The sequence below is a fragment of the Chlorocebus sabaeus genome, chromosome 16 (assembly GCF_047675955.1).
Source record: "Chlorocebus sabaeus isolate Y175 chromosome 16, mChlSab1.0.hap1, whole genome shotgun sequence".
NCBI lineage: Eukaryota > Metazoa > Chordata > Mammalia > Primates > Cercopithecidae > Chlorocebus > Chlorocebus sabaeus.
The window spans coordinates 9,224,896-9,249,941 of record NC_132919.1 but is presented as its reverse complement, the minus strand read 5'-3'; the positions used below and the strand labels follow the sequence as shown (position 1 = coordinate 9,249,941).

Sequence of the window (25,046 nt, the reverse complement as noted above, 5' to 3'; positions counted from 1 at the left end):
TTGGGTGATTTTCTGTCCTATAGCTCAGTTCTCGATGTCTGTGTATATTATTTGGGGTCAGTTCCATGCATGCACTTCTCAAAGGAGAATCCAGGACTTCATGAACAACTTTAAGGGGTTGCTTTTCTAAGCTCTTCCCAGTCTGTGTTCTTCCTGGTACATTTTGCCTCCTGAGGCTCCCTTTTTTTTCCTCCAGCCTGAAATCTAGGACTTTAGTTACCCCACTCTGCCATTTACTTCCCATCTATGGAGCAATAGGTTTCTTTTCTTTTTCTTTTTTTTTTTCTTCTGTAACCCAATCTAAGTCTGTGGCTTTTTTTTTTTTTTTTCCCCTCGTCTTTTTATTTTAAAGATTTTTCTAAAGCTACAGAAAAGTTAACAGTATATTCTTCAGGCATATCTGGTCACCCTTCCTTTACTAGATTCACCAATTGTTAATGTTTAACCACATTTGTTTTGCTTTTTTGTTGCTGCATGAGTGAGTTTGTGTGTGTTTATGTACTTTTTGCCCCCAGAGCAAATTATTATTATTTAATTTAAAAAAATTTTTTTGAGATGGAGTCTTGCTGTGATGTCCAGGCTACAGTGCAATGGCATGATCTCAGCTCACTGCAACCTCCGCTTCCCAGGTTCAAGCAATTCTCCTGCCTCAGCCTCCCAAGTAACTGGGACTACAGGCATGCACCACTGTGCCCGGCTAATTTTTGTGTTTTTAGTAGAGACAGGGTTTTACCATATTGGCTGGGCTGGTCTCAAACTTCTGAGCTCAAGTGATCCACCTGCGTCTACCACCCAAAGTGCTGAGATTACAGTCGTGAGCCACCGAGCCCAGCCTGTAAATTATTTAAAGTAAGGTGAGGGTGTCTCCTAAATGCTTCTATATACTTTGACATCTGTCTCCTAATCTATCTCCTAATATTCTCCTGTGTAGGATGTTTTCCTATACAACTGCAGTGTCATTAGCATATCCAAGAAACTTAACTTTGATATGGTAATAATGACTAATATGGAGTTTCTATTTAAATTGCTCCCATTGCCCCAATCAAGTGCTTTGTCACTTCTTTTTGAGGGGGTGCTCCAGCAATCAGAGATTACAGATTGCATGTAACTGTTTTGCCTCTTTAATGTCTTAATTTAAAATACATACCCCCCCTTTATTTATTTTTTATTTTTGAGATGGAGTCTCGCTCTGTCGCCCAGGCTGGAGTGCAATGGCGCGATCTTGGTTCACTGCAACCTCCACCTCCCGAGTTCAAGCGATTCTCCTGCCTCAGCCTCCCGAGTATCTGAGATTACAGGTATCTGAGAGCCTCCCGAGTATCTGAGATTACAGATGCTTGCCACCATGCCTAGGTAATTTTTTTGTATTTTTTAGTAGAGACAGGGTTTCACCATGTTGGTCAGGCTGGTCTCAAACTCCTGACCTCAGGTGATCCGCCTGCCTTGGCCTCCCAAAGTGCTGGGATTACAGGCGTGAGCCACTGCGCCCAGCCTTCCCCTGCTGGTTTTTTTTTTTTTTTTTTTTTGCCATTGGCATTTTTCAACAATTCATGCCAGTTGTAGGATTTGTCACAATCTAGAATTGTCTTAGTATTTCTTTATAATTATATTGACGTGAAATATTTTTGGCAAAAAGACCACATAAGGAGAGCTGTATAGGATACTTCCCATCGCGTTGCATCCCATCAGGAGACCTAGGTGAGTTGGTCCCATTCTCACTGACGCTGTTTGCTCACTTGGTCAAGGTGCTATCTGCCATATTCCTTCATTGTACAGGTATTGTTTCCCCGAAGTGCTGGGATTACTGGTGTGAACCACTGCGCCCGACCTGTACATACACTTTTTGTACTTTTCTGTATGTGAGTTATATTTCATAACAAAAAGGTTAAAATTTTAGCATTAAGTATAATAATATACTTAGATTTATGTTTAATAGGTTCATTGCTTATCTTTATATTATTAAAAAGAGACTCAACCAATTTTGATTTTTTTCTGTTCTTTTCGGAAATAGTTATTGAGTTGTATACACACATACTTTGGGTGACTGTTATAATGTTGTTTGTCTCTGAAATATTTTTCTGAGATATATACTTGTGTGCCTGTACCTCAGAAAAATATGTATCTCCTAGGATGGGTGCAGTGGCTGACGCCTGCAATTCCAACACTTTGGGAAGCCACTGCGGGTAGATTGCCTGGGCCCAGGAGTTTGAGACTAGTCTGGGCAACATGATGAAACCCTGTCTCTACTAAAAATATAAAAAATTAGCCAGACAGGGTAGTGCATACCTGTAGTTTCAGCTACTCAGGAAGTTGAAATGGGAGGATCACCTGAGCCTGAGAAGTCGAGGCTGCAGTGAGCTGTGATCACCCTACTGTACTCCATCTTGGGTGATGGGAGTGAGAGTCTGTCTCAGAAAGTGTGTGTGTATATGTGTGTGTATGTGTGTGTGTGTGTATGTGCTATATATGTATGTCTGTATGTATATGTAAATGTGTATGTGTATGTATATGCATGTGTATATATGTAGATGTCTATGTGTGTGTATGTATATCTCCTAATATATTAAAATAGATATATACATGTGCATATAGATACAAAAATTTTTGTATATTCATATATGTACATACACCTGCACATAGAACAGTCCTTTTTTTTTTTTCTTTCTTTCTTTTTTTTGAGACAGAGTCTTGCTCTGTCACCCAGGTGGGAGTGCAGTGGTGCAATCTCAGCTCACTGCAACCTCTGCCTCCCAGGTTCAAGCAATTCTCCTACCCCAGTCTCCCAAGTAGCTGGGATTACAGGCACCTGCCACCATGCCTGGCTAATTTTTGTATTTTTAGTGGAGATAGGTTTTCGCCATGTTGACCAGGCTGGTCTTGAACTCCTGACCTCAGGTGATTCACCCTCTTCCGCCTCCCAGAGTGCTGGGATTACAGGCGTGAGCCACCACGCCTGGCCAGAAAGTGCATTTTTGACCCACAGTTCATATATCTTTTTCTCTGAATACTTATGTATGTTTTCTGCAAATGGATGTTAGTCCAGCAGGTTGCATCCTCAGGCAGTGCATGTTGGTGCAGCATGGGGCAAATACTCTCAGCCACTAGTTCGCCTCCGGAATCGAATGCATTTTTTGTGTGTTATCTACTCTCCTTAGTCCTTCTGCCACTTGTTTTGTGTTCTGGCCATTTGGAGCTATAATGGCTGACAAAAGCGTGCAGGTAATATTGTGTATCTGTCTTGAAGAAATGTAGGCACACCATTTTGCTGGATTTAAAAATGCATGTTTTATGGCAGCTCAGGTGATTTTGAGTATACAGAGACTAAAGATAGAGAAGCAGTTTAGGGATTTGGGCAACTCTTTGATGTTGTGAAGGGTATCACAAACCTCACGGCAACACGGGAAGAATAAACAAAAAAAGCGGCTGAATGATAGCTAGGAGAAAACTCTGGCCAGAGGCCTGCCTGCCATGGCTTCAGGGCCCCCAAGAGATGCTGGTGTGTGTTGCTCCAAGCACTTTACTATAACAAACCTATGTAGATGGATTTCTTTTTCTTTTTCTTTTTCTTTTCTTTCTCTGAGAAGGGTCTTACTTCGTTGCCCAAGCTGGAGTGCAGTGGCATGAACATGGCTCACTGCAGTCTCAACCTCCTGGGCTCAAGTGATCCTCCCACTTCAGCCTCCTGAGTAGCTGGGGCGATAGGCATGAGCCACCATACCTGACTAATTTTTTTTTTTTTTTTTTTTTGAGACAGAGTCTCGCTCTGTCGCCTAGACTGGAGTGCAGTGGCCGGATCTCAGCTCACTGCAAGCTCCGCCTCCCGGGTTCACGCCATTCTCCTACCTCAGCCTCCTGAGTAGCTGGGACTACAGGCACCCGCCAGCACACCCAGCTAGTTTTTTGTATTTTTTAGTAGAGACGGGGTTTCACCGTGATAGCCAGGATGGTCTCGATCTCTTGACCTTGTGATCCGCCCGTCTCGGCCTCCCAAAGTGCTGGGATTATAGGCTTGAGCCACCGCGCCCAACCTCCTGGCTAATTTTTTTTAAAAAATTCTTTTGTGGAGATAGAGTTTCACCCTGTTTGCCAGGTTGGTATAGAACTCCTAACCTTAACCGGTCATGGCAGCTCGTGCCTGTAATCCCAGCACTTTGGGAGGCCGAGGTGGGCAGATCACCTAAGGTCAGGAGTTTGAGAGCAGCCTGGCCAGCATGGCAAAACCCTGTCTCTACTAAAACTACAAAATTAGCCAGACAGGGTGGCATGTGCCTGTAGTCTCAACTGTTTGGGAGGCTGAGACAGGAGAATCACTTGAACCCAGGAGGTGGAGGTTGCAGAGAGCCGAGATCATGCCATTGCACTCCAGCCTGGGTGACAAGAGCAAAACTCTGTCTCATGGTCAGGTGCAGTGGCTCATGCCTGTACTCCCAGCACTTTGGGAGCCCGAGGTGGGCAGATCACCTGAGGTCAGGAGTTCGAGACCAGCCGGGCCAACATGGCAAAACTCTGTCTCTACTGAAAATTCAAAAATTGCCTGGGCGTGGTGGCAGGCGCCTGTAATATCAGCTACTCGGGACGCTGAGGCAGGAGAATCCCTTGAACCTGGGAGGCGGAACTTGCAGTGAGCTGAGATTGCGCCACCGCACTCCAGCCTGGGTGACAGAGCCAGACTCCATCTCAAAAAAATAAAAATTAAAAAATTCAAAAAAAAAACAGAACTCCTAACTTCAAGTGATCCTACTGCCTTGGGCCCCCAAAGTGCTGGGATCACAGGCGTGAGCCACCGCACCCAGCCCAGAAGGATTTCATTCAGTGCTTCGTTTCTATGACCTTGTTGCCTGCATTCATGAGATGAGTGAGTGGTCTCTGGCTCCTTGTATGGTTATGTCTTTCTCTTATCTCTGAGTATCCACCTTAGCATGGCTAGATTTTGAATCCTTTGATCATGGTCTTTGTCCTCACACCTTTTCCACTCACTGTCTTCTAGTGTTTCGTGTTTCACAGCAACAGTCTGATGCCAGGTTAATTTTCTTCCTTTGTTGGTAAGCTTCCTTTCTTCCTGCCCACCATTTGAATAGTTGCAGAACTTTGGATTCCAAAATTTGGAAATTTCATGAGATATTTCTAGGTCCTTTTTTTTTTTTGAGATGGAGTCTCGCTCTGTCTCCCAGGCTGGAGTGCAGTGACGTGATCTTGGTTCACTGCAAGGTCCGCCACCTGGGTTCACGCCATTCTCCTGCCTCAGCCTCCCGAGTAGCTGGGACTACAGGCGCCCGCCACCACACCTGGCTAATTTTTTGTATTTTTTAGTAGAGATGGGGTTTCATCATGTTAGCCAGGATGGTGTCAATCTCCTGACCTTGTGATCCACCTGCTTCGGCCTCCCAAAGTGCTGGGATTACAGGTGTGAGCCACTGCGCCCGGCCGATCCTTTCCATCAACATTGTTCAGTGAGTTTGTTTTATTACTATGTACACTCAAGTGTTTTATCATTTCAAGGAAAATATTGTTTATTTGGTTATTGTTTTTCCTCCTGTTTTTCTTTGTTCCTATCTCTTATTTTTTTCTCTCTCTCATTATTTGTCTTCTCTAACCTTTCTCCTGTGACTTCTGGGAGACTACTCAAGCTTATATGCTAACTCTGTTACCTAGTTTACAATCTGTTTAATTGCCTTCATTGTGATTTTCACTTGGACAATTATGTTTGTATCTGTATGTATTGTTTCTGGTAATCTTCACTGTTCCTTCATGATGTCTTTCTGTTCTTGTTGCATTGACTTAGTGTGTTTTGAAATCTTGTTTTAAAGGAAGAAGTCAGACATTTTTTAAGGTTTCTTCTCTTTTTTGGGCGGGGGGATGGGTTTTCACTCCTAGGCTGGAGTGAAGTGGCACAACCTAGGCTCACTGCAACTTCCACCCCTTGGGTTCAAGCGATTTTCCTAACTCAGCCTCCCAAGTAGCTGGGATTATAGGCTCCTATCACCATGCCTGGCTAATTTTTCTATTTTTAGTAGAGACAGGGTTTTGTTATCTTGGCCAGGCTGGTCTCGAACTCCTGACCTCAGGTGATCCACCCTTCTCGGCCTCCCAAAGTGCTAGGATTACAGGTATGAGCCACCCAAACCAGCCAGTTTATTCTTTTTTTAAAGGAATTTTATTTTCTAAGGCACAAGGTGAAAGGGAAAGAGAACCTTCTTTTGAAAACTACTAAGATGTTCCTTCATTCTGAGCTGTGTCTTCCTTTTTTTTTTTTTTTAATTTTTCTGTTTGTTTGTCTGTTTGTTTGTTTTTGAGATGGAGTCTTGCTCTGTTGTACAGGCTGGAGTGCAATGGTGCGATCTTGGCTCACTGCAACCTCTGCCTCCCGGGTTCAAATGATTCTCCTGCCTCAGCCTCCCAAGTAGCTGGAACTACAGGTGCCTGCCCCCATGCCTGGCTACATTTTTTTTTTTTTTTTTTTTTTTTTTAGTAGAGACAGGATTTCACTATGTTGGCCAGGCTGTTCTCGAACTCCTGACCTTGTGATCCACCTGCCATGGCCTCTCAAAGTTCTGGGATTACAGGCGTGAACCACAGTACCCACCCTGTGTTACACATTTTGTTTTGGTTTGTTTTGTTTTTGAGACGGAGTTTCGCTCTTGCTCCCCAGACTGTAGTGCAACGGTGTAATCTCAGCTCACTGCAACCTCTGCCTCCTGGGTTCAAGTGATTCTCCTGTCTCAGCCTCCTGAGTAACTGGGATTACAGGTGCCTGCCACCACGCCCAGGTAATTTTTGTATTTTTAGTAGACACAGGGTTTCATCAGATTGGTCAGGCTGGTCTTCAACTCCTGACCTCAGGTGATCCGCCCACCTCAGCCTCCCAAAAGTGCTAGGATTACAGGCATGAGCCACTGCGTCCAGCCTCCTGTTACATATTTTTAAGCCTAGATGAAGGACCTTGGTTGATGGTCAGGAGGAGGAAGGAAAGGAGCCTGTGCTTTTTGCCTAACCTGGCCCATCTGGCTGTGTATAAGGTGTGAGCAAGTTGGCCAAGGGGAATTTCTCCCAGGCAAAGGAGCTTTCACTGTGTCCCCAAAGCCTGGGTGCTTCCCAGAGGCTCCACTTTGATCTGCTGGAGTTCCTTGCAGCTCCCTACCATAGGGTGCCATAGGCAAGGTGTTACTTTTTCTTTAGCAAGTCACAGATTGGTTTGTCCTTGTGTCCCTGTTCTCTGGAATGTATCTTTTACTAGTGTACAGTATTATTAGAGGTTTTGGGTTTCCATTGGTAAATTTGAGTATGATATCAATTATAGGGAATTAAACTAGTACCCTCAAGAAAAACTCTTTCTTCACTATAGATTTTTTTTTTAACATTTGTCTTCAAATATTAAGAACATAAGCAAAAGGCGTAATAACATAATGACTTTACTACTGCCATTATGAGTCCATTATAGCATAAAAAGACACCAAATTCATCTGAAAATATATAGCAAACTCTCTCCCTTTGTATAGAACGTATTGAGGCTGTAATTGAGAGTAGAAAAATGATGCAGTTTTAATGGAGTCAGGTGTTTGGACACCATATAATATTTCTTAATCCTTGTGATTCCGTCATTTTTCTGGTATACTTTATGTTGTTCCATTTTGTCCATTCTGTGCTGGAATGGCACTTGGTATCTCAAATTAACATGTGATTGAAATATAAGCTCCTGCATGAAACCAAATGCAAGTACTGACCAGGAAGCAAGGTATGAGTTTCTCTTTGGAGGCTCTATTGTCAGGAATCTGAACTTGTCAGCTGGTTGTTTCACAACCTATACTCTGAAACCTGTATTTAATTTGCTCTTAATAGACTGTGGTTAGGGGAATTCCCACCTTGGTAGTGCGTGGTCTGCAGAGTGGGAATTTCCCGAGGCTCTCTGGCCTAGGAAACCTTCTGAGGTCATCATAACTGACAAGTGGAAGGAATCCCATCAAACCAACAGTGGCACTGTAAGTCTATTAAAAAATAATTTGGCAATCTGTTTCAAAGTTTATGAGGCAGTCATAATCACACTTTGTTAAGGAAAGGATTAAAAAGAACACAATGATAATGGAGGAAAGAATTTGTAGACTCATTATTTAGAAATATAGAAACCTAAGTGGCCGGGCGCAGTGGCTCGCGCCTGTAATCCCAGCACTTTGGGAGGCCGAGGCAGGCGGATCACGAGGTCAGGAGATCGAGACCTTCCTGGCTAACACGGTGAAACCCCATCTGTACTAAAAATACAAAAAAAATTAGCTGGGCATGGTGGCGAGCCTGTAGTCCCAGCTATTCAGGAGACTGAGGCAGGAGAATGGAGTGAACCCGGGAGGCGGAGCTTGCAGTGGGCCAAGATCGCGCCAGTGCACTCCAGCCTGGGCGACAGAGGGAGAGTCCGTCTCAAAAAAAAAAAAAAAGAAACATTCTGAGTATCCAACAATGGGCTATTATTTGAGGAATGATTATTTTATGGAATGAATATTTTGTAACCATTAGAAATTATAACTAAAGACTGTGTAACTACATGAAAGAATACAAATGATATCATTTGATGGGGGAGACTTATATATTGCAATTAAATGAAAATGTATGGTTTTTTTTTTTTTTTTTGAGATGGAGTTTTGCTCTTGTTGCCCAGGCTGGAGTGCAGTGGCGCGATCTCAGCTCACTGCAAGCTCCGCCTCCCGGGTTCACGCCATTCTCCTGCCTCAGCCTCCCAAGTAACTGGGACTACAGGCGCCCGCCACCACGCCCAGCTGATTTTTTTGTATTTTTAGTAGAGACGAGGTTTCACCGTGTTAGCCAGGATGGTCTCGACCTCCCAACCTCAGGTGATCTGCCTGCCTCGGCCTCCCAAAGTGCTGGATTATAGGCATGAGCCAGTGCCCCTGGCACAAATATATGTTTATGTCAAATTGTAGTGAACACATAGGGGGAATTATGTTATTGTTATACTGGGGTATTTGGATAGTGTTTACTTTTTTCCTTTTTTCCTTTTGTTTATAAACTGCTATTAAATAATTTTTATAACTTAAAAAGTAGAGTTGTTTAGGCCGGGCGTGGTGGCTCATGCCTGTAATCCCAGCACTTTGGGAGGCTGAGGTGAGTGGATCACCTGAGGTCAGGAGTTCGAGACCAGCCTGGCCAACATTGTAAAACTCTGTCTCTACTAAAAATACAAAAAAGTACCTGGTCGTAATGGCAGGCACCTGTAATCCCAGCTACTCGGGAGGCTGAGGCAGGAGAATGGCGTGAACCCAGGAGGTGGAGCTTGCAGTGAGCTGAAATCACGCCACTGCACTCCAGCCTGGGCAACAGAGCGAGACTACCTCTCCAAAAAAAAAAAAATGCCCACTTTTACATACGCTGCTATATATAAACTCAGCTGTGTTCAATGCTGAGACAAAGACTGAAGCGATGTGTCCAAGTCCTCCCATCACGTTTTTAGGACGAATACTATGCCCAGAGCATCAGGATGTCACAAGATCTGGAAATCACTTCCTGTGAGGATTTGCTAAAGTTTGGATCTAAGTATCTTTAACCTAGAGGAGAAGACCAAGGAGATATATGAGGAAAATTATGAAGGAAAGAACACTGATGCTGTGTTGGTCTAGAAATACCTAAGGGGCGCCTGAAATTTCAGCTACTTGAGAGGCCGAAGCAGGAGCCTAGCTTCAACCCGGGAGGCAGAGGTTGCAGTGAGCCGAGATCATGTCACTGCACTCCAGCCTGGGCAACAAGGGTGAAACTCTGTCTCCAAAAAAAAAAAAGAAAAGAAGAAGAAGAAGAAAAAGAAATACCTAAGGTAGAAATTGAGAGCAGGCAGAATTTTAGCTCAGAATAAAGGACTTTATCAGAGTCACCCTGTAACTCAGCCATGGAACTGATTTTCTCATGAGTTTCCATGTTACCAGTCTCTGGGAGCGTTCAGTGAAAGATTAACTGTCCCACTGCCAGGGATGTTACAAGAGGGGAAGGAATTACAAGGTGATTGCACGACTCTTGCAGGTCTGAAATTTTGTTATTCTAAGGCATTTGTTTTGTCTTGCCTGCCTGCCTGCCTGGCTCCCTCCCTCCCTCCCTACTTCCCTCCCTCCCTCCCTGCTTCCCTCCCTCCTTCCCTGCTTCCCTCCCTCCTTACTTCCCTTCCTCCCTTCTATGTGTTTTGACAGCTGTACCCATTTGCATGAATTTCTATGACCTTTAGAACACTTCATCATCCCAGAAAGTTTCTTCATGTCCCTTTCTAGTCAAGCACACCAGAGGCAACCACTTTCTGATGTCTATTTTGTAGGCTAGGTTTATCCTTATATTTCTTTTCTTTTCTTTTCTTTTCTTTTCTTTTCTTTTCTTTTCTTTTTTTTTTTTTTGAGATGGAGTCTCGCTCTATCACCCAGGCTGGAGTGCAGTGGTGCGATCTCAGCTTACTGCGAGCTCCGCCTCCTGGATTCACGTCATTCTCCTGCCTCAGCCTCCCGAGTAGCTGGGACTACAGGCGCCCACCACTGCGCCCGGCTAATTTATTTTTTTTCTTTCTTTTTGTATTTTCAGTAGCGACAGGGTTTCACTGTGGTCTCGATCTCCTGACCTCGTGATCTGCCGCCTCGGCCTCCCAAAGTGTTGGGATTACAGGCACTAGCCACCGCGCCCAGCCTATCCTTATATTTCTTATAAATGGAATCATAAAGCGTATAATGATTTTCACTTTCTTATTTTTAGCCAGCAAAACTCTTTTTGAGATTTGGACAGTTGTGGCATGCATGAGTGGCTCATGCTTTCTGTTGCTGAATAGTATTCCATTTAACAGATATACCCCAATTTGCTTTCCCATTCTCCTAATGATGGATATGTGGGTGGTTTCTAGTTTGGGACCCTCATGAATAAGGTTGCAGTGTATATTTTTGTACAGGGTTTTTTTTTTTTTTTTTTTTTTTTTTTTTTTTTTTTTTTTCTAGAAATAGGCTTTTATTTCTGTTTGGTAAATACCTAGGAGTGAGCTGGGCACGGTGGCTCACGCCTATAATCCCAGCACTCTTGAGAGGTCGAGGCAGGTGGATCACCTGAGGTCAGGAGTTCAAGACCAGCTTGGCCAACATAGTGAAATCCTCTCTCTACTAAAAATACAAAAATTAGACGAGTGCAGTGGTGTGTGCCTGTAATCCCAGCTACTCGGGAGGGTGAGGATGGAGAATCGCTTGAACTCTTCCGAGTGGAAGCAGAGGTTGCAGTGAGCGGACATTGCGCCACTGCACTCCAGCTCCAGGGCAGTAGAGCAAGACACCGCCTCAAAAAAAAAAAAAAAAAAAAGAAAGAAAGAAAAAAACCCTAGGAGTGAAGTTTCTGGGTAAGATGGTTGATATATGGTTAACTTGATGAGAACTGACAAACACTTGTACAGCACCCTTTGTGCCATATTTTCCCCCAGCCATTAGTATTGTAAGTCTTTAGTTTGCACACTGTCGTGTGAAGCAGTATCTTATTGTGGTTGAAATTTGCATTTCCCTAATGACTAACAATATTTGAGCTGTTTTTCATGTGTCGTATGTGCCATTTGTGTATCTTCTTCTCTAAAACATCTGTTCAGATCTTTTGGCTATTTTAAAATTAGCTTCTCTTTATTGTTAATATGTAGGAGATCTTTATATATTCCAGATACGAATTCTGTGTCGGCTATATGTTCTCCAAATATTTTCTACCATTCTGTGGCTTATTTCTTAATTTTTGTAATAGTATCTTTGGATGAGCAGAAAATTCCTCTTGATAGAGAATGAGCCATGGATCATAAGAATGCCCACTTTTACTATATATAAACAGCTGTGTTTAGTGCTGATGAGACAAAGACTGAAGTGATGTCTCCAAGTCCTCCCATCACATTTTCAGAAGAATACTGTGCCCAGAGCATCAGGATGTCACAAGATCTGGAAATCACTTCCTTCGAGGATTTGCTAAATCAGATTGACCAACTTGTTTTCTTTTGTGGATAGTCTTTTTATGTCCTGTCCAAGAAGTTTTTGCCTACCTACTCCAGGCTATGAAAATTTTCTCTTTTTTTCTTTTAGAAGCTTTACAATTCTAGGTTTTACTGTTAAGTCTATGAACCATCACAACTTTTTTTTTTTTTTTTTCCCGGTATAGAGAGAAGAAAGGGTTGAGGTGTTTTTTATTTCCTCATACATATATCCAGTTTTTTTTCCAGCACCATTTGTTGAAAAGAGTTTTATTTCCGTATTTGATTGACTATGTTGTTGATACCTTTGTTGAGAATTCAGCGCTCACGTGTGCAGGTGGGCGTGCACACACACACACGCACACACACAAGTCTATCTGGATTCTCTGTTTTGTTCCATCGATGTGGACAAACAGACAAACAGTGTTTGTGTGTCCTTATTCTAATATCAGACTGTCTTTGATTAGTATATATTTATAATAAATGGTGAATTTTGGTAACATAATACCTCCAACTTTGTTTTTCTTTCCTATTTTTTTTTTTTTTTTTGAGACGGAGTCTCGCTTTGTCACCAGGCTGGAGTGCAATGGTGCGATCTTGGCTCACTGCAACCTCTGCCTCCCAAGTTTACACCATTCTTCTGCCTCAGCCTCCCAAGTAGCTGAGATCACAGGCGCCCACCACCATGCCCAGCTAATTTTTTGTATTTTCAGTAGAGACGGGGTTTCACCGTGTTAGCCAGGATGGTCTCAATCTCCTGACCTCATGATCCACCCGCCTCAGCCTCCTAAAGTGTTGGGATTACAGGCGTGAGCCACTGTGCCTGGACTGTTTTTCTTTGTTAGGATTATTTTGACTATTCTAAATAATTTTCTTTGTGAATTTTAGAATTGGCTTGCAGGTTCCATTTTAAAAGCCTGCTAGAATTTTTATTAGGTTTGCATTCAAGCTATAAAATTCTGTACAATATCTGTCAATTGAAAAAAAAATGAACCAATGTCTTTAAAATATTGTGTTCTCTCTTATAACCAATATATGAAAAAAAAATAACAAATGAGGGTGAGGATATGTGGAGAGAAAAAGGAACTCTTATATACTGTCGGTGGGAATGTGAGCTAGTATAGCTATTATGGAGAACTGCGTCGGGGTTCCTCAGAAAACTACAGATAGAACTATCATATGGGCCAGGCCAGTTCTCCTTTTCTTAGGCTGCCTCTCATTTCTCCCAGCAATGTTTTATAGTTTTTATTATAGAGGTCTTACACATCTTCAGTTAGATTTATTTCTAAGTATGTAATACGGCTTTTGATGCCATTATAATGAATTTTTTACTTTGATTTTTTCTGCATTGTTTATCACTGGTATATAGAAATATATTGCCTTTTACTATTGACTTTGTACGTGCAAATTTATTAGATTTACTTACTAGTTCTTGTAGTTTTAAAATAGACTTGTTTTCTGGGTGTACAATCATGTCATCTGCAAATGCAGCTTTACAGCTCCCTTTCATACATTTTTGCTTTTTTTCCCCCCCTGCCTGATTGAACAATGTGGGACTTCTAATAAAATGTTCAACAGATGCTGTCAGAGGAGACGTCCTTGTCTTGTTCCTGATCTTAGAGAAAAAATGTTCCATGTTTCACCTTTAAGTATGATATTAGCGCTGAATATTTTTTATATAGATGTCCTTCCTCGGGCCGAAGAAGTTCTCTTTCATTTCTATTTTGCTGAGAATTTGTATCATGAATGGCCACTGAATTTCATCATACCCTTTTTCTGCATTTATTGAGATGATCATACTATTATCTGCTTGAGTCTGATCATTGATTTTACATCTTTCTTCTTTACTAATATATGCATTTAGAGCAATAAATTTCTCCCTAAGTACCGCTTTAGTAGCATCCCAAAAACTTTTGTGCTACATTGTTGTCTTGTTCAAGCTGCTATAATAAAATGCCATCAACTGGATGACTTATAAACAACAGAAATTATCACCGTTATGGAGGCTGGGAAGTCAAGATCAAGGTGCCTACAGATCTGGTGTCTGGTGAGGGTCTATTTCCTGGTTCACAGACAGCTGTCTTCATTGTAACTTCACTTGGTGGAAGACATAAGGGAGCTCTCTAGGAACTCTTTTATAAGGTCATAAATCTCATGCATGGAACGGGATTCATTCATTCATGCGGGCTTTACTCTTCTCACCATTCACCTCCCAAAGGCCCCACATCCAAATATCGTCACACTGGTGATGAGGCTTCAACGTAATTTTGAAGGCACACAAACATCCAGTCTACAGCAGTTGTCCTTCGTACTCATTTCAGTATATTTTCTGCTTTCCCTTGTGATTTCATCTTTGCCCTGTGGGGAAATCGGAGTTGTTTTCCTTAATTTTCAAATAATGACAGAATTTCCCATTTTTGACGTGTGTCCTTTCATCACGATGAGAAGTTCCTTTTTATATCTAATAATACTCCTTTTCTAGAAGTCTGTCTGGTCTGATATTAATATAGCTTTGCCAACACTGTCATACAAACACTGTGCCTTATAGTGAGTTCCATAGCAAAGTATATAGTTGTGTCATCTTTTTAAAATAATCTTTCTGGGGGAGGGATAGCGTTAGGAGAAATACCTAAAGTAAGTGACGAGTTGTTGATGGGTGCAGCAAACCGACATGGCACATGTATACCTAGGTAACAAACCTGCATGTTGTGCACATGTACCTAGAACTTAAAGTATAATTAAAGAAAGGAAAAAAAGGCCGGGCACACTGGCTTACGCCTATAATCCTGACACTTTGGGAGGCAGAGGTGGGCGGATCGTGAGGTCAGGAGATTGAGACCATCCTGGCTAACACGGTGAAACCCCGTCTCTACTAAAAAAGACAAAAAAATTAACAGGGCCTGGTGGCGGACGCCTGTAGTCCCAGCTACTTGGGAGGCTGAGTTGGAGAATGGTGTGAATCCGGGAGGCAGAGCTTGCAGTGAGCCAAGATCGCGCCACTGCACTCCAGCCTGGGCAACAGAGCAAGACTCCATCTCAAAAAAAAAAAAAAAAAAGTTGCTTGATATCCTTTGTTTTTTAATTGAAAAGTTTAGTCTGTTTACATTAATGCAACTATTGATACAATTGAATTTAAGCATGCCAGATAGATATTATATTTCTGTTCTTTCTGTCCCATCTATTCTTTGTTCCTCTTTACCCCTTTCCTGAATCATACATTTTTAGTATTTAATTTTATTTCTTCTGTTAATTTTTATTTTAAAACTATACCTCTTGGTAGGGCGTGTGTGTGTGTGTTTTCTTGGTTTCTTTTTTAAGTTCTTGCTTTAGAGCTGAGTTGTTCGATACATGTGGCTATTTAAATTTTAATTCATTGAAATATGAGAGAATTAAAATATGCTCTGAGTATTGTATGGAAAATGAATTAAAATGAATCAGGACTAGAAACAAAGATAAGTTAGGACATTGTTTGTTTGTTTTTTCCCCAAGACAGAGTCTTGCTCTGTTGCCCAGGCTGGAGTACAGTAGTATGATCTCAGCTCACTCCAACTCCTGGGTTCAAGCGATTCTCCTGCCTCAGCCTGCCAAATATCTGGAATTACAGGCGTGCACCACCATGCCTGGCTAATTTTTGTATTTTTAGTAGAGACGGAGTTTCGCTATGTTGGCCAGGCTGGTCTCAAACTCCTGACCTTGTCATCCGCCCACCTTGGCCTCCCACAGTGCTGGGACTACAGGCATGACCCACCAGCCCATTGATTGTCTTTCCCTTTTCATATTTGTTTTATCTTGCTGTAGACAAGGCATTCTCCCAGGTGTGGGAGGTATAAGGACGAATAAAAATTAGTTTATATCATAATCTTCCTGTTAAAGACATGTAAACAAATCGGTGGAATGTAACTATAGGGTCTATAAGTAAGAGGTTTGTAGGAAGTGCTGCAGGAGGCAAGAAGCAGGAGCGCCCAACTCCTTTGTGCCTTTCAGATACGATTCTTTTTGCATGGGTTGCCCTTTTCCTGCTTTTTCACCCATGTAGCTTTCAGAATTCAGCTCACACATCATTCTGGAAACTTCATTTGATTTATTTGTTTGCTTTACTTAATGCTTTAAGAAAAATGGTGACTGGTATTGAACAACATGTCTCCAAAGCAGTTACTATAAAAACAGGAAGGAGGGAGAAGGAGGGAGGGAAAAAAAAAAGAAAAATATAATAGTCATACATTCCTTGACAGGGATATGTTCTGAGAAATGTGTCGTTAGGTAGTTATATAATTGTGCGAACATCATGGAGGGTACTCACATAGCACTAGATGGTAAAGCCTGCTACACACCTAGACTGTATGTATGGTATGACCTATTGCCCGTAGGCTAAAAACCTGTACAGCATGTTATTGCATGTAAGCAGTTGTAACAAGATGGTAAACATGGCCAGGCGCAGTGGCTTACGCCTGTAATCCCAGCCCTTTGGGAAGCCGAGGCGGGTGGATCATTTGAGGTCAGGAGTTCGAGACCAGCCTGGCCAACATGATGAAACCCCCATCTCTACTAAAAATACAAAAATACAAAAATTATGAGTCATGTGCACCTGTAATCCCAGCTACTTGGAAGGCTGATGCAGGAGAATCGCTTGAACTTGAGAGGCAGAGGTTGTGGTGAGCCGCTATCACGCCACTCTACTCCCTCCTGGGCAACAAAAGTGAGACTGCATCTCAAAAAAAAAAAAAAAATCTGTATCCAAACTTAGAAAAGATACACTAAAAATATGGTATTATAACATCATAATACTGTACCACTTATGGTACCGCTGTCGTAGACATGGTCCGTCATTGACTGAAACGTCATTACGTCATTATGTGGCACATGACTATATATGATCACTGTAAGAAATTCAGGCCAGGCACAGTGGCTCGTGGTTGTGATCCTAACACTTTGAGAGGCTGATGCAAGAGGATCTCTTGAGGCCAGGAGTTTGAGACCAGCCTGGGTGACATAGCAGGGCCTCATCTCTACACAACGTTTAAACAATTACCTGGGAGTGGTGGCACATGCTTACAGTCTCAGCTACTCAGAAGGTTGAGATGGGAGGATTGCTAGAACCCTGAAGACTGCATTGAGCTATCACGGTACCCTGTATCCCATCTGGGTAACAGAGCAAGACCCTGTCTCTTAAAAAAAACAGAAAGAGAGAAATTCATGCAACACAGAAAAATGCAAGGAAGCAGGCAGCAGTCACACAGCATCCTACCATCTAGAAATAATCATTATTAGCATTAAATTAATAATATTCACATATATCCCTATAGATTTGTAAATATAAAAAGATGGCTACAAATACTTTTACATAGTTAACATCGTACTATATATGCTATTTTAAATGTTGTGAAGGGCTCAATTTCACTTAAAAAGATTAGGGTTAAAAAAACAAATTTCACATCAAGGATTCTTTTTCTTTTCTTTTCTTTTTTCTTTTTTTTTTTTTTTTGAGACTGAGTCTCTCTCTGTCGCCCAAACTGGAGTGCAGTGGTGCAATCTCAGCTCACTGCAGCCTCCACCTCCCGGGATCAAGCAAGTCTGCCTCAGCCAACCTAGTAGCTAGGATTACAGGCATGCACCACCATATGACTGGCTAATTTTGTATTTTGAGTAGAGACTGGGTTTCACCATGTTGGTCAGGCTGGTCTCGAACTCCCAACCTCAGGTGATCTGCCTGCCTCAGCCTCCCAAAGTGCTGGGATTATAGGTGTGAGCCACCACACCCAGCCCACATCAAGGATTCTTTACAAGAGATAGTAATTACTAAAAGATCCCTCAAGCTTAACAAAAAACATTAAAGTTTTGGTGATTTTAAAAGGCTACACATTTCTGTATGATTAACTTTTCAACTGCTCAATATGCCTCACTGCGAGAGATGAAGAAATTAGCACTTTCAACTTTTCACCTTCCTTCCCCACTGGCAACCACTGACTAATTTTTCAGTTGGAATTACATTGTTACTGTTGTGACATTTCTGTACCTTTCTGTTATCTAATCCATGTTTTGTTTACTCTTAGTTCAGTATTTAAATGGATTCTGTTCTCTCCATCATCTCTTTATTTATCTTTTGATTGGCTTGATTTCTTCATCATGTAGTTTTCTCAAGAAGAGCCCAGGTAGTCCCTGAAGTCTACTATGCTGTCTGTTCCTTATTTTTTTTTTTTTTTTGTCACCTAGGCTGGAATGTAGTGGCGGCTCAGTGCAACCTCTGCCTCCTGCGTTCAAGCAATTCTCCTGCCTCAGCCTCCCAAGTAGCTGGGATTACAGATGCACACCACCACACCTGGCTAATTTTTTGTATTTTTAGCAGAGATGGGGTTTCCCTATGTTGGCCAGGCTGGTCTCGAACTCCTGACCTCAGGCAATCCTCCCTCCTCGGCCTCCCAAAGTGCTGGGATTATAGGCGTGAGCCACCGCACCCGGCCTGTCTGTTCCTTTATACTTGAATGACAGCTTGGCTAGGCATAAATTCGGTGGGTCATGCTTTCTTTCCTCTGAACGTGGCATTTCTCCTGTCTGCTGGAATTGTGTTAAATCAGTTTTCTTCTTTACTACTTTTTTTTTTTCCTTTTACAATCAGTATTGCCGTTTTCAAAGAATCGACCTGAGTTCTGTGCCTTTTCAATTACTGCACTTGAGATCATTATTGCTAGGAAGAACAACCACAGCTGTGATACTGTGATGTGAACCAGGTGATTTCAGGAATAGTAATCATGTATCTTTCCTTTCTAGAGATAATTGACGACCTTGCCAACCTGGTGGAGAACACAGATGAAAAACTTCGCACTGAAACCAGGCGTGTAAACCTGGTGGACAGAAAGTCAACCTCTTGTGGTAAGAGATAACTACTTTTTACGGCTCTGTTTCTGTCATAGCTTGTGGATTTACTCTGCTCTGAGTTTCCTGTTTGTCTCATCGCTGCGGGAATTTGGTTGCTCTTCTGATACAGGCAGTGCCATTTGATGCAGCACTGAAATTGCTAAACAAAGGTTAAATCTGGTCAGAATGAAATGTGTGGAGTTCAGAGGGCATATCATTCTTTTTTTTTTTTTTTTTTTTAATTTAAAGGAGTCCTTTCTGTGTGTTTACAGAGATTAATGGTTTGGGAAATTGTGTAACATTATACTGGTTGGCAGGTTTTAAAGGGGATCTCACTTGCTTTTGTGCCGTCTTAAAATAACCACAAGCTTAATTGAGTTCAAATCTTATGTTTCGTGATGGTGTCTTTGTCAAGTCACTTTACCTCTTGATACCTTGTATGTAAAATGGGGATTTATATGCCAAGATAAAAATCGCTTGGGAGGGCTGGCTTAAAATACTGATCCTGAGGCTTTCCACTAGGGATTCTGACTGACCAGATCTAGGGTGGAGTTCAAGAATGTTCGTTATTTAACAAGCGTACCAAGCAGTTCTGCTGCAGGTGCTTGTTCCGCAGAAATTCTGATGCAGACTTTGGTGAGGTTTAAACTGTGTATTGCCTGTGCACAGTGCCTTGCCCAAAGGTACATGATGATAAATGATGGGAACAGCAGTAGTAATCACAGTGATTGTTTTTTGGTGCTTCGTCTCACAAAGGTGCACCAAGTTTCTGAAGCTGACATATTTATGAAAAATAGAATCACAGGCCGTGTGTGGTGGCTCTGGAGTTTGAGACCAGCCTGGGCAACATAGCAAGACCTCTGTCTCTGTAAAAAAAAAATTAAAAATTAGGAGTCTGGGCAACATGGCGAGACCCTGTCTCCACTAAAGATACAAAAAAATAGCCAGACATTGTGGCACACACCTGTAGGAGTCCCAGCTACTCGGGAGACTGAAGAGGGAGGATTGCTTGAAGGTTGCAGTGAGCTGAGATTGTGCCACGGCACTCCAGCCTGGGTGACAGCGTGAGACCCTGTCTCAAAATTAATTAATTTAAAAAATTAGCCAGGCATGGTGGTATGTGCCTGAAGTATCCCAGTTTAGGAGATAAATTTTAGCATCATACTAGCTTAGATGAATTTAGCAAGAAATAACAGATAACCCACTCCCTACAAACTGTTAATTCTTTGTCTAGAAATGTAATGGCTTTGTGAGGCAGCACCAAACCCAGCCCTAAGCATTGCATGCAGATTCCTCTGGAGTCATGCACGTGTGACCTCAGAAAGCATTGCTGTGTTTCTGGCTCTGTGAGTGTGGACTGGCCTTCCCGCTTGAGTAGGTCCTGGTTAAGCCAGTTTTGTAACACTGCGTCAGGAGTATCACTGGAGCCCAGAAGGTTGAGGCTGCAGTGAGCCATGATCATGCTACTGTACTCCCACCTGAGTGACGGATTGAAACCTTGTGTCTTTAAAAAAAAAAAAAAAAAAAAAAAAAAACCTAGAGATCTGAACAGATATTTTGCCAGACTTTCAGCCTTTTTTAATATGAAAAATGTAGTGAATCCTCTTGATCGATCCACTTTAGACGCTCTGGGCAAGGGTCCCTGAGATGTGCAGCTTCAGAAGCATCACCTTCCCTAGCTATGTTTGCTCAGTAGGAAAGAAGGCTAGAACAACGGGGTGAGAGAGAGTCAGGCACATAGAGACTCTGGAAGCTCAGAGGTAGTGGAGCCCCACGGGGCCTCCTTCAGACCCTTTATCACCTCTGTCCTGCCCGACCACCCTGCCCTGTGCTTCTGCTCCTCAGTTTGGCTTTATCAATCTTCTCACATAACTTCTGGCCACAGGGACTTTATTATCTATGCTGGATCCTGAAGCTTTAAAGATGCGAGAGATGAATTCACTCCCACCTCTCTCTTATTTTCTGGACCTCAGTTTCCTCATTAGAAGAAAGTGGAGAACTTGGTTGTCAAAATTCAGTTGTATGGACTGTGTCAAGTGTCGAGTGCTGGCCACCTTCCCCAGCTTTCCATACGTGTGTGAGAGGTGCCAGAGCGTAGTGTCGCAAGAGTGGGCTCTGGAGCCTGGCCTCACACCCAGGCTTCACCTCTCACTGGCTGCATGACCTCAGGAAAGCTCAAATTCCCTTCTGCCATGATTTTCCCATCTTTGAAATGGGGATAATAAAGATAGAGACCTCAAAGGATTGTTATGAGAAATTAATGAGTGCGTGTATATAATATATATGTATATATTAGGTTGGTGCAAAAGGAAACATGGTTTTTGCCATTACTGCAGCGACTTTGGCACCAACCTAATATATGTATCACTTAGAACCATCTTTGGTACATTGTGTGCCGTGAGCAAGTACTGGTATTAGCTCTTGTTACTATGTCTAAAGCAGGAAGAGATACACTGTTATATATGTTGTTTTTGTTCTCAGCAATTATGTTGCTAGTTTGGAATGAATATATTCATAGACATGTTGGGATGTTTTTGTGTTTGCAGCATAGTAACTCACGTGTCACTGGTGAAGTCATAATGAATGCAGAATGTTTCTTACACTGTTGCCAATTTCTAATTTGATGTTATTATCTGGTGTGTAGTATTTTTACCCAGAAGTGTCATAATGTCTTCTGAACTAGACTCTTAAGTGCTGTTTTTTTTGAAAATAGAGAAAAATTTAAGGAATCCCAGTACTAAAATACGTTTTGAAAACTTATGTCTATATTTTAAAATAAGTTAACTATACATTTATCTCATGCCTCATTTTATTTAATTATATATATATAAATAATCTGTCACAGAATTATGTAATGATTCAGAAGGAAGAAGTTCATTGGTATAGCAGTGTTAAGTAGATACTGAAAAAAAGAAAATTCTTTTATTTATTTATTTATTTATTTATTTATTTATTTATTTATTTTTTTGACACAGTCTCTCTCTGTCACCCAGGCTGGAGTGCAGTGGCACAATCTCAGCTCACTGCAACCTCTGCCTCCCGGGTTCAAGTGATTCTCTTGCCTCAGCCTCCACAGTAGCTGGGATTACAGGCATGCACCACCACGCCCAGCTAATTTTGTATTTTTAGTAGAGATGGGGTTTCTCCATTTTAGTCAGGCTGGTCTTGAACTCCCAACCTCAGGTGATCCACCCTCCTCAGCCTCCCAAAGTGCTGGGATTACAGGTGTGAACCACTGCACCCAGCCACTTTTTTTTTTTAACATCCCAAACTGAAATTTATCCAAGACAATAACTCCCTATTCCTCCCTCCTTCAGCCCCTGGTGACTTCTTTTCTACTTTGTAAATATTATTCTAGGTACCTACTGTAAGCGGGATCATATGTATACTTTTGTATCTGGCTTATTTAGGATAATGTCTTCAAGATTCATTCAAGTTGTAGCATGTATCAATTTCAGTCCTTTTGAAGACTGAATAATATTCCATTTTTATATATATCACATTTTGTTTATCTGTTTGTCGATGGACACAGATTCCACTTTTTGGCTATTGTGAATAATGCCACCATAAATGTTGCTGTACAAATAGCTGCTCAAGTCTTACCTTTTTTGTGTATATATCCAGAAGTAGAATTGTTGGATAAAATGGTAATTCAGTGTTTAAATGTTTGAGGAACCTTCATACTAGCCTGGCTTGGTTTTGCTTTCAGCCTCTAAACTCTTATGTACTTTCCAGTGTTTTCTTTTTTTGTTTGTTTGTTTTGTTTTGTTTTGTTTTTGAGACGGAGTCTCGCTCTTGTGGCCAAGGCTGGAGTGTAATGGTGTGATTCTCAGCTCCCTGCAACCTCTGTCTCCCGGGTTCAGGCGATTCTCCTGCCTCAAGCTATTCTCTCCACCTTTAACCCAGGAAGTTGCAGCGAGCCGAGATCGCGCCACTGCACTCCAGCCTGGGCAAAAGAGCAAGACTCCATTTCAGAAAAATAAATAAATAAATAAATGTAAAAATAATTTTTTTAAAACTGATAAAGTCAGAGACTTCTGTAGCCTGAGAGGGGCAGGCAGGTGGGATGGAAATTAAGTCCCTGGGCACCCACTCTAATTAGGAAGTGTAATGGGAGACTCTTCCCACAATAAACTGGGACCCCAAAGAGCTATATCCTCAGAGTAAAAGTGAACTAGACCTAAACTTGGCGTGGGGGGTTGTGGAAAGGCAGCCTTGGCACTGAGCAGAATAGGAGAAGAAAAAGAAAGGGGAGAAAATACAATTATTGACAGCTTGTGGTCATAGAAAGGCCCACATATGAATTTGCCCCCTGGACGTACATACTCAGGGTGGACCAGGAAACATCATACCATGAATTTGGTTTAAGGCAGACTCACCTGTTATAGCTCGAGGTGAATTTGGTTTGAGGCACACTCACCTGTTATAGCTGGAGGTGAATTTGGTTTAAGGTAGATTCACCTGTTATAGCTGGAGGTGAATTTGGTTTGAGGCAGACTCACCTGTTATAGCTTAAGGTGAATTTGGTTTGAGGCACACTCACCTGTTACAGCTCGAGGTGAATTTGGTTTGAGGCAGACTCACCTGTTACAGCTTGAGGTGAATTTGCTTTGAGGCAGACTCACCTGTTATAGCTCGAGGTGCCTGGCAAAAACAAATGAAATGCCTCTGGAGGAAAGCATATTTGTTCTAAGATGCTAGGAGTTAACTAAAAATAAATTTCAAAGGGCGATGACCAGCACATAGTCAAAGATACTCTAGCATACCCAGAGACAGCACAGCATGAGTGAGGACCAGCAGTAGACCATGGACATGAATCTGAACAGAATTGCAGTAGTAGAATTACCAGACATTGATTTATAAACTCAATTCCACTTTTTAAAATATATTTTTAAAATGACAAGCTTGAATGCATCTTAAGAAACCTGAAAACTGTAAGTAACATAGAAATTTTGAAAAGCAACCAGATAGAACTTCTAGAAATAATAGGTAACAAATAAAAAACCCAGTGAACATATTTGGTTTCAGCAAGAATCAACCAAAAGACAAATCAGAAAAAAAAAGGCATATTCTATTTAATAAATGTTAGCATCTTGAAGAGAATGCCCAAATGCCAGGCTGTTAAATTATGGTCTTAGTAAGAAAGACGTTTGAGGGGCAGGGGGTTGGTGCAAGAGCTTCGAGATATAGCTAAGTTAACAATCACCTGCTCTTCTCAAGTGCAAAGCCACATTGGCCGTTTTATATATGAACACATACACATCCTTAATGAAACTGCAAGCAAGGTGTACTTTAACTTTGAGGCGGGGGGGAAATTAAGCAGCCCAGTCGAGTGTAACTCAATTGCCGTTCACAGGACATTCTATCACTGTTTAACTAAGAGGACTCGGGTGCAGTGCGGATAGCAGCCACCACATCATCATTTTACACAAAGGAGTGTGAAAATAGGTTGTGAATCATGAAATGGCCTTTTGTTTCGCCACCCTTGGCATATCTTCCTTGATGGCCCGATATATCAGTCATAGATGCTTGAGCAGTGAGAGAATTTCTAGTTATGAATACAGACTGAACTGCAAGGGGCCACACAGGAGAGAGGCCCGATGATGAACTTGTTTGTTCAGTTCTTAACAAGGGATTCAAGTACCTCTTTGTGAACCTTTCACTCAGGAGCACAGGCTTTAAAATTTTTACCGAGATCTTTGTGTGGATTTTCCTCCCTTTTCCTCCCCCAATCCCACCCCAGTGATAGCATCAAGTAGAAAACAATACTGTGGTTTTTTTTTTTTGTTGTTGTTGTTTTTTCTAGCTTCTAAATGCAAATTAGACTGATATTTTCCACGGGTACCTCTATGTATTTTCAGATCTGTTACTTCCATTAAGGACATTTACATAAAAGTAGGATCTTTGTAATTGCAGTTTAAATATTCAGTGTGCCTGGTCCTCATTAGAATTCAAAATAGAGCCTTGTCTGAGTCTGACAGAGGGCGCCAATTGTGAAAGACCAGACTAAGAATTCTGAATGACTCGGCTGGACGGACAGTCTTGCTTCTCAGCATATTGACTATTACGTAATGTTGTCTAAGCACATTTACTGTGATTTTAGTAGCGTTTCAGTGATGTGGTTAGAAATCAACCCAGCTGATGTTGCACTGAGGCCGTCTCAATCGACGACCATGGGATCTGCCTTCAGCTCATCAGAATGTGATCTTAGGGAGGCGGGGCAGGACCCTGGTTAAGAGCA

At 41.9% G+C, this 25,046-nt stretch overlaps 1 protein-coding gene across 1 annotated transcript in view; it reads left to right on the top strand.

The window, feature by feature from the left end:
- The window catches only part of STX8 (syntaxin 8), a 331,533-nt gene that overhangs the window by 188,526 nt on the left and 117,961 nt on the right, over positions 1-25,046 (top strand). Inside the window, exon 7 of the mRNA XM_008010330.3 lies at positions 18,719-18,820. Within this exon, the coding sequence (XP_008008521.1) occupies positions 18,719-18,820 (102 nt within the window). The remainder of the gene's footprint in view (positions 1-18,718; positions 18,821-25,046) is intronic.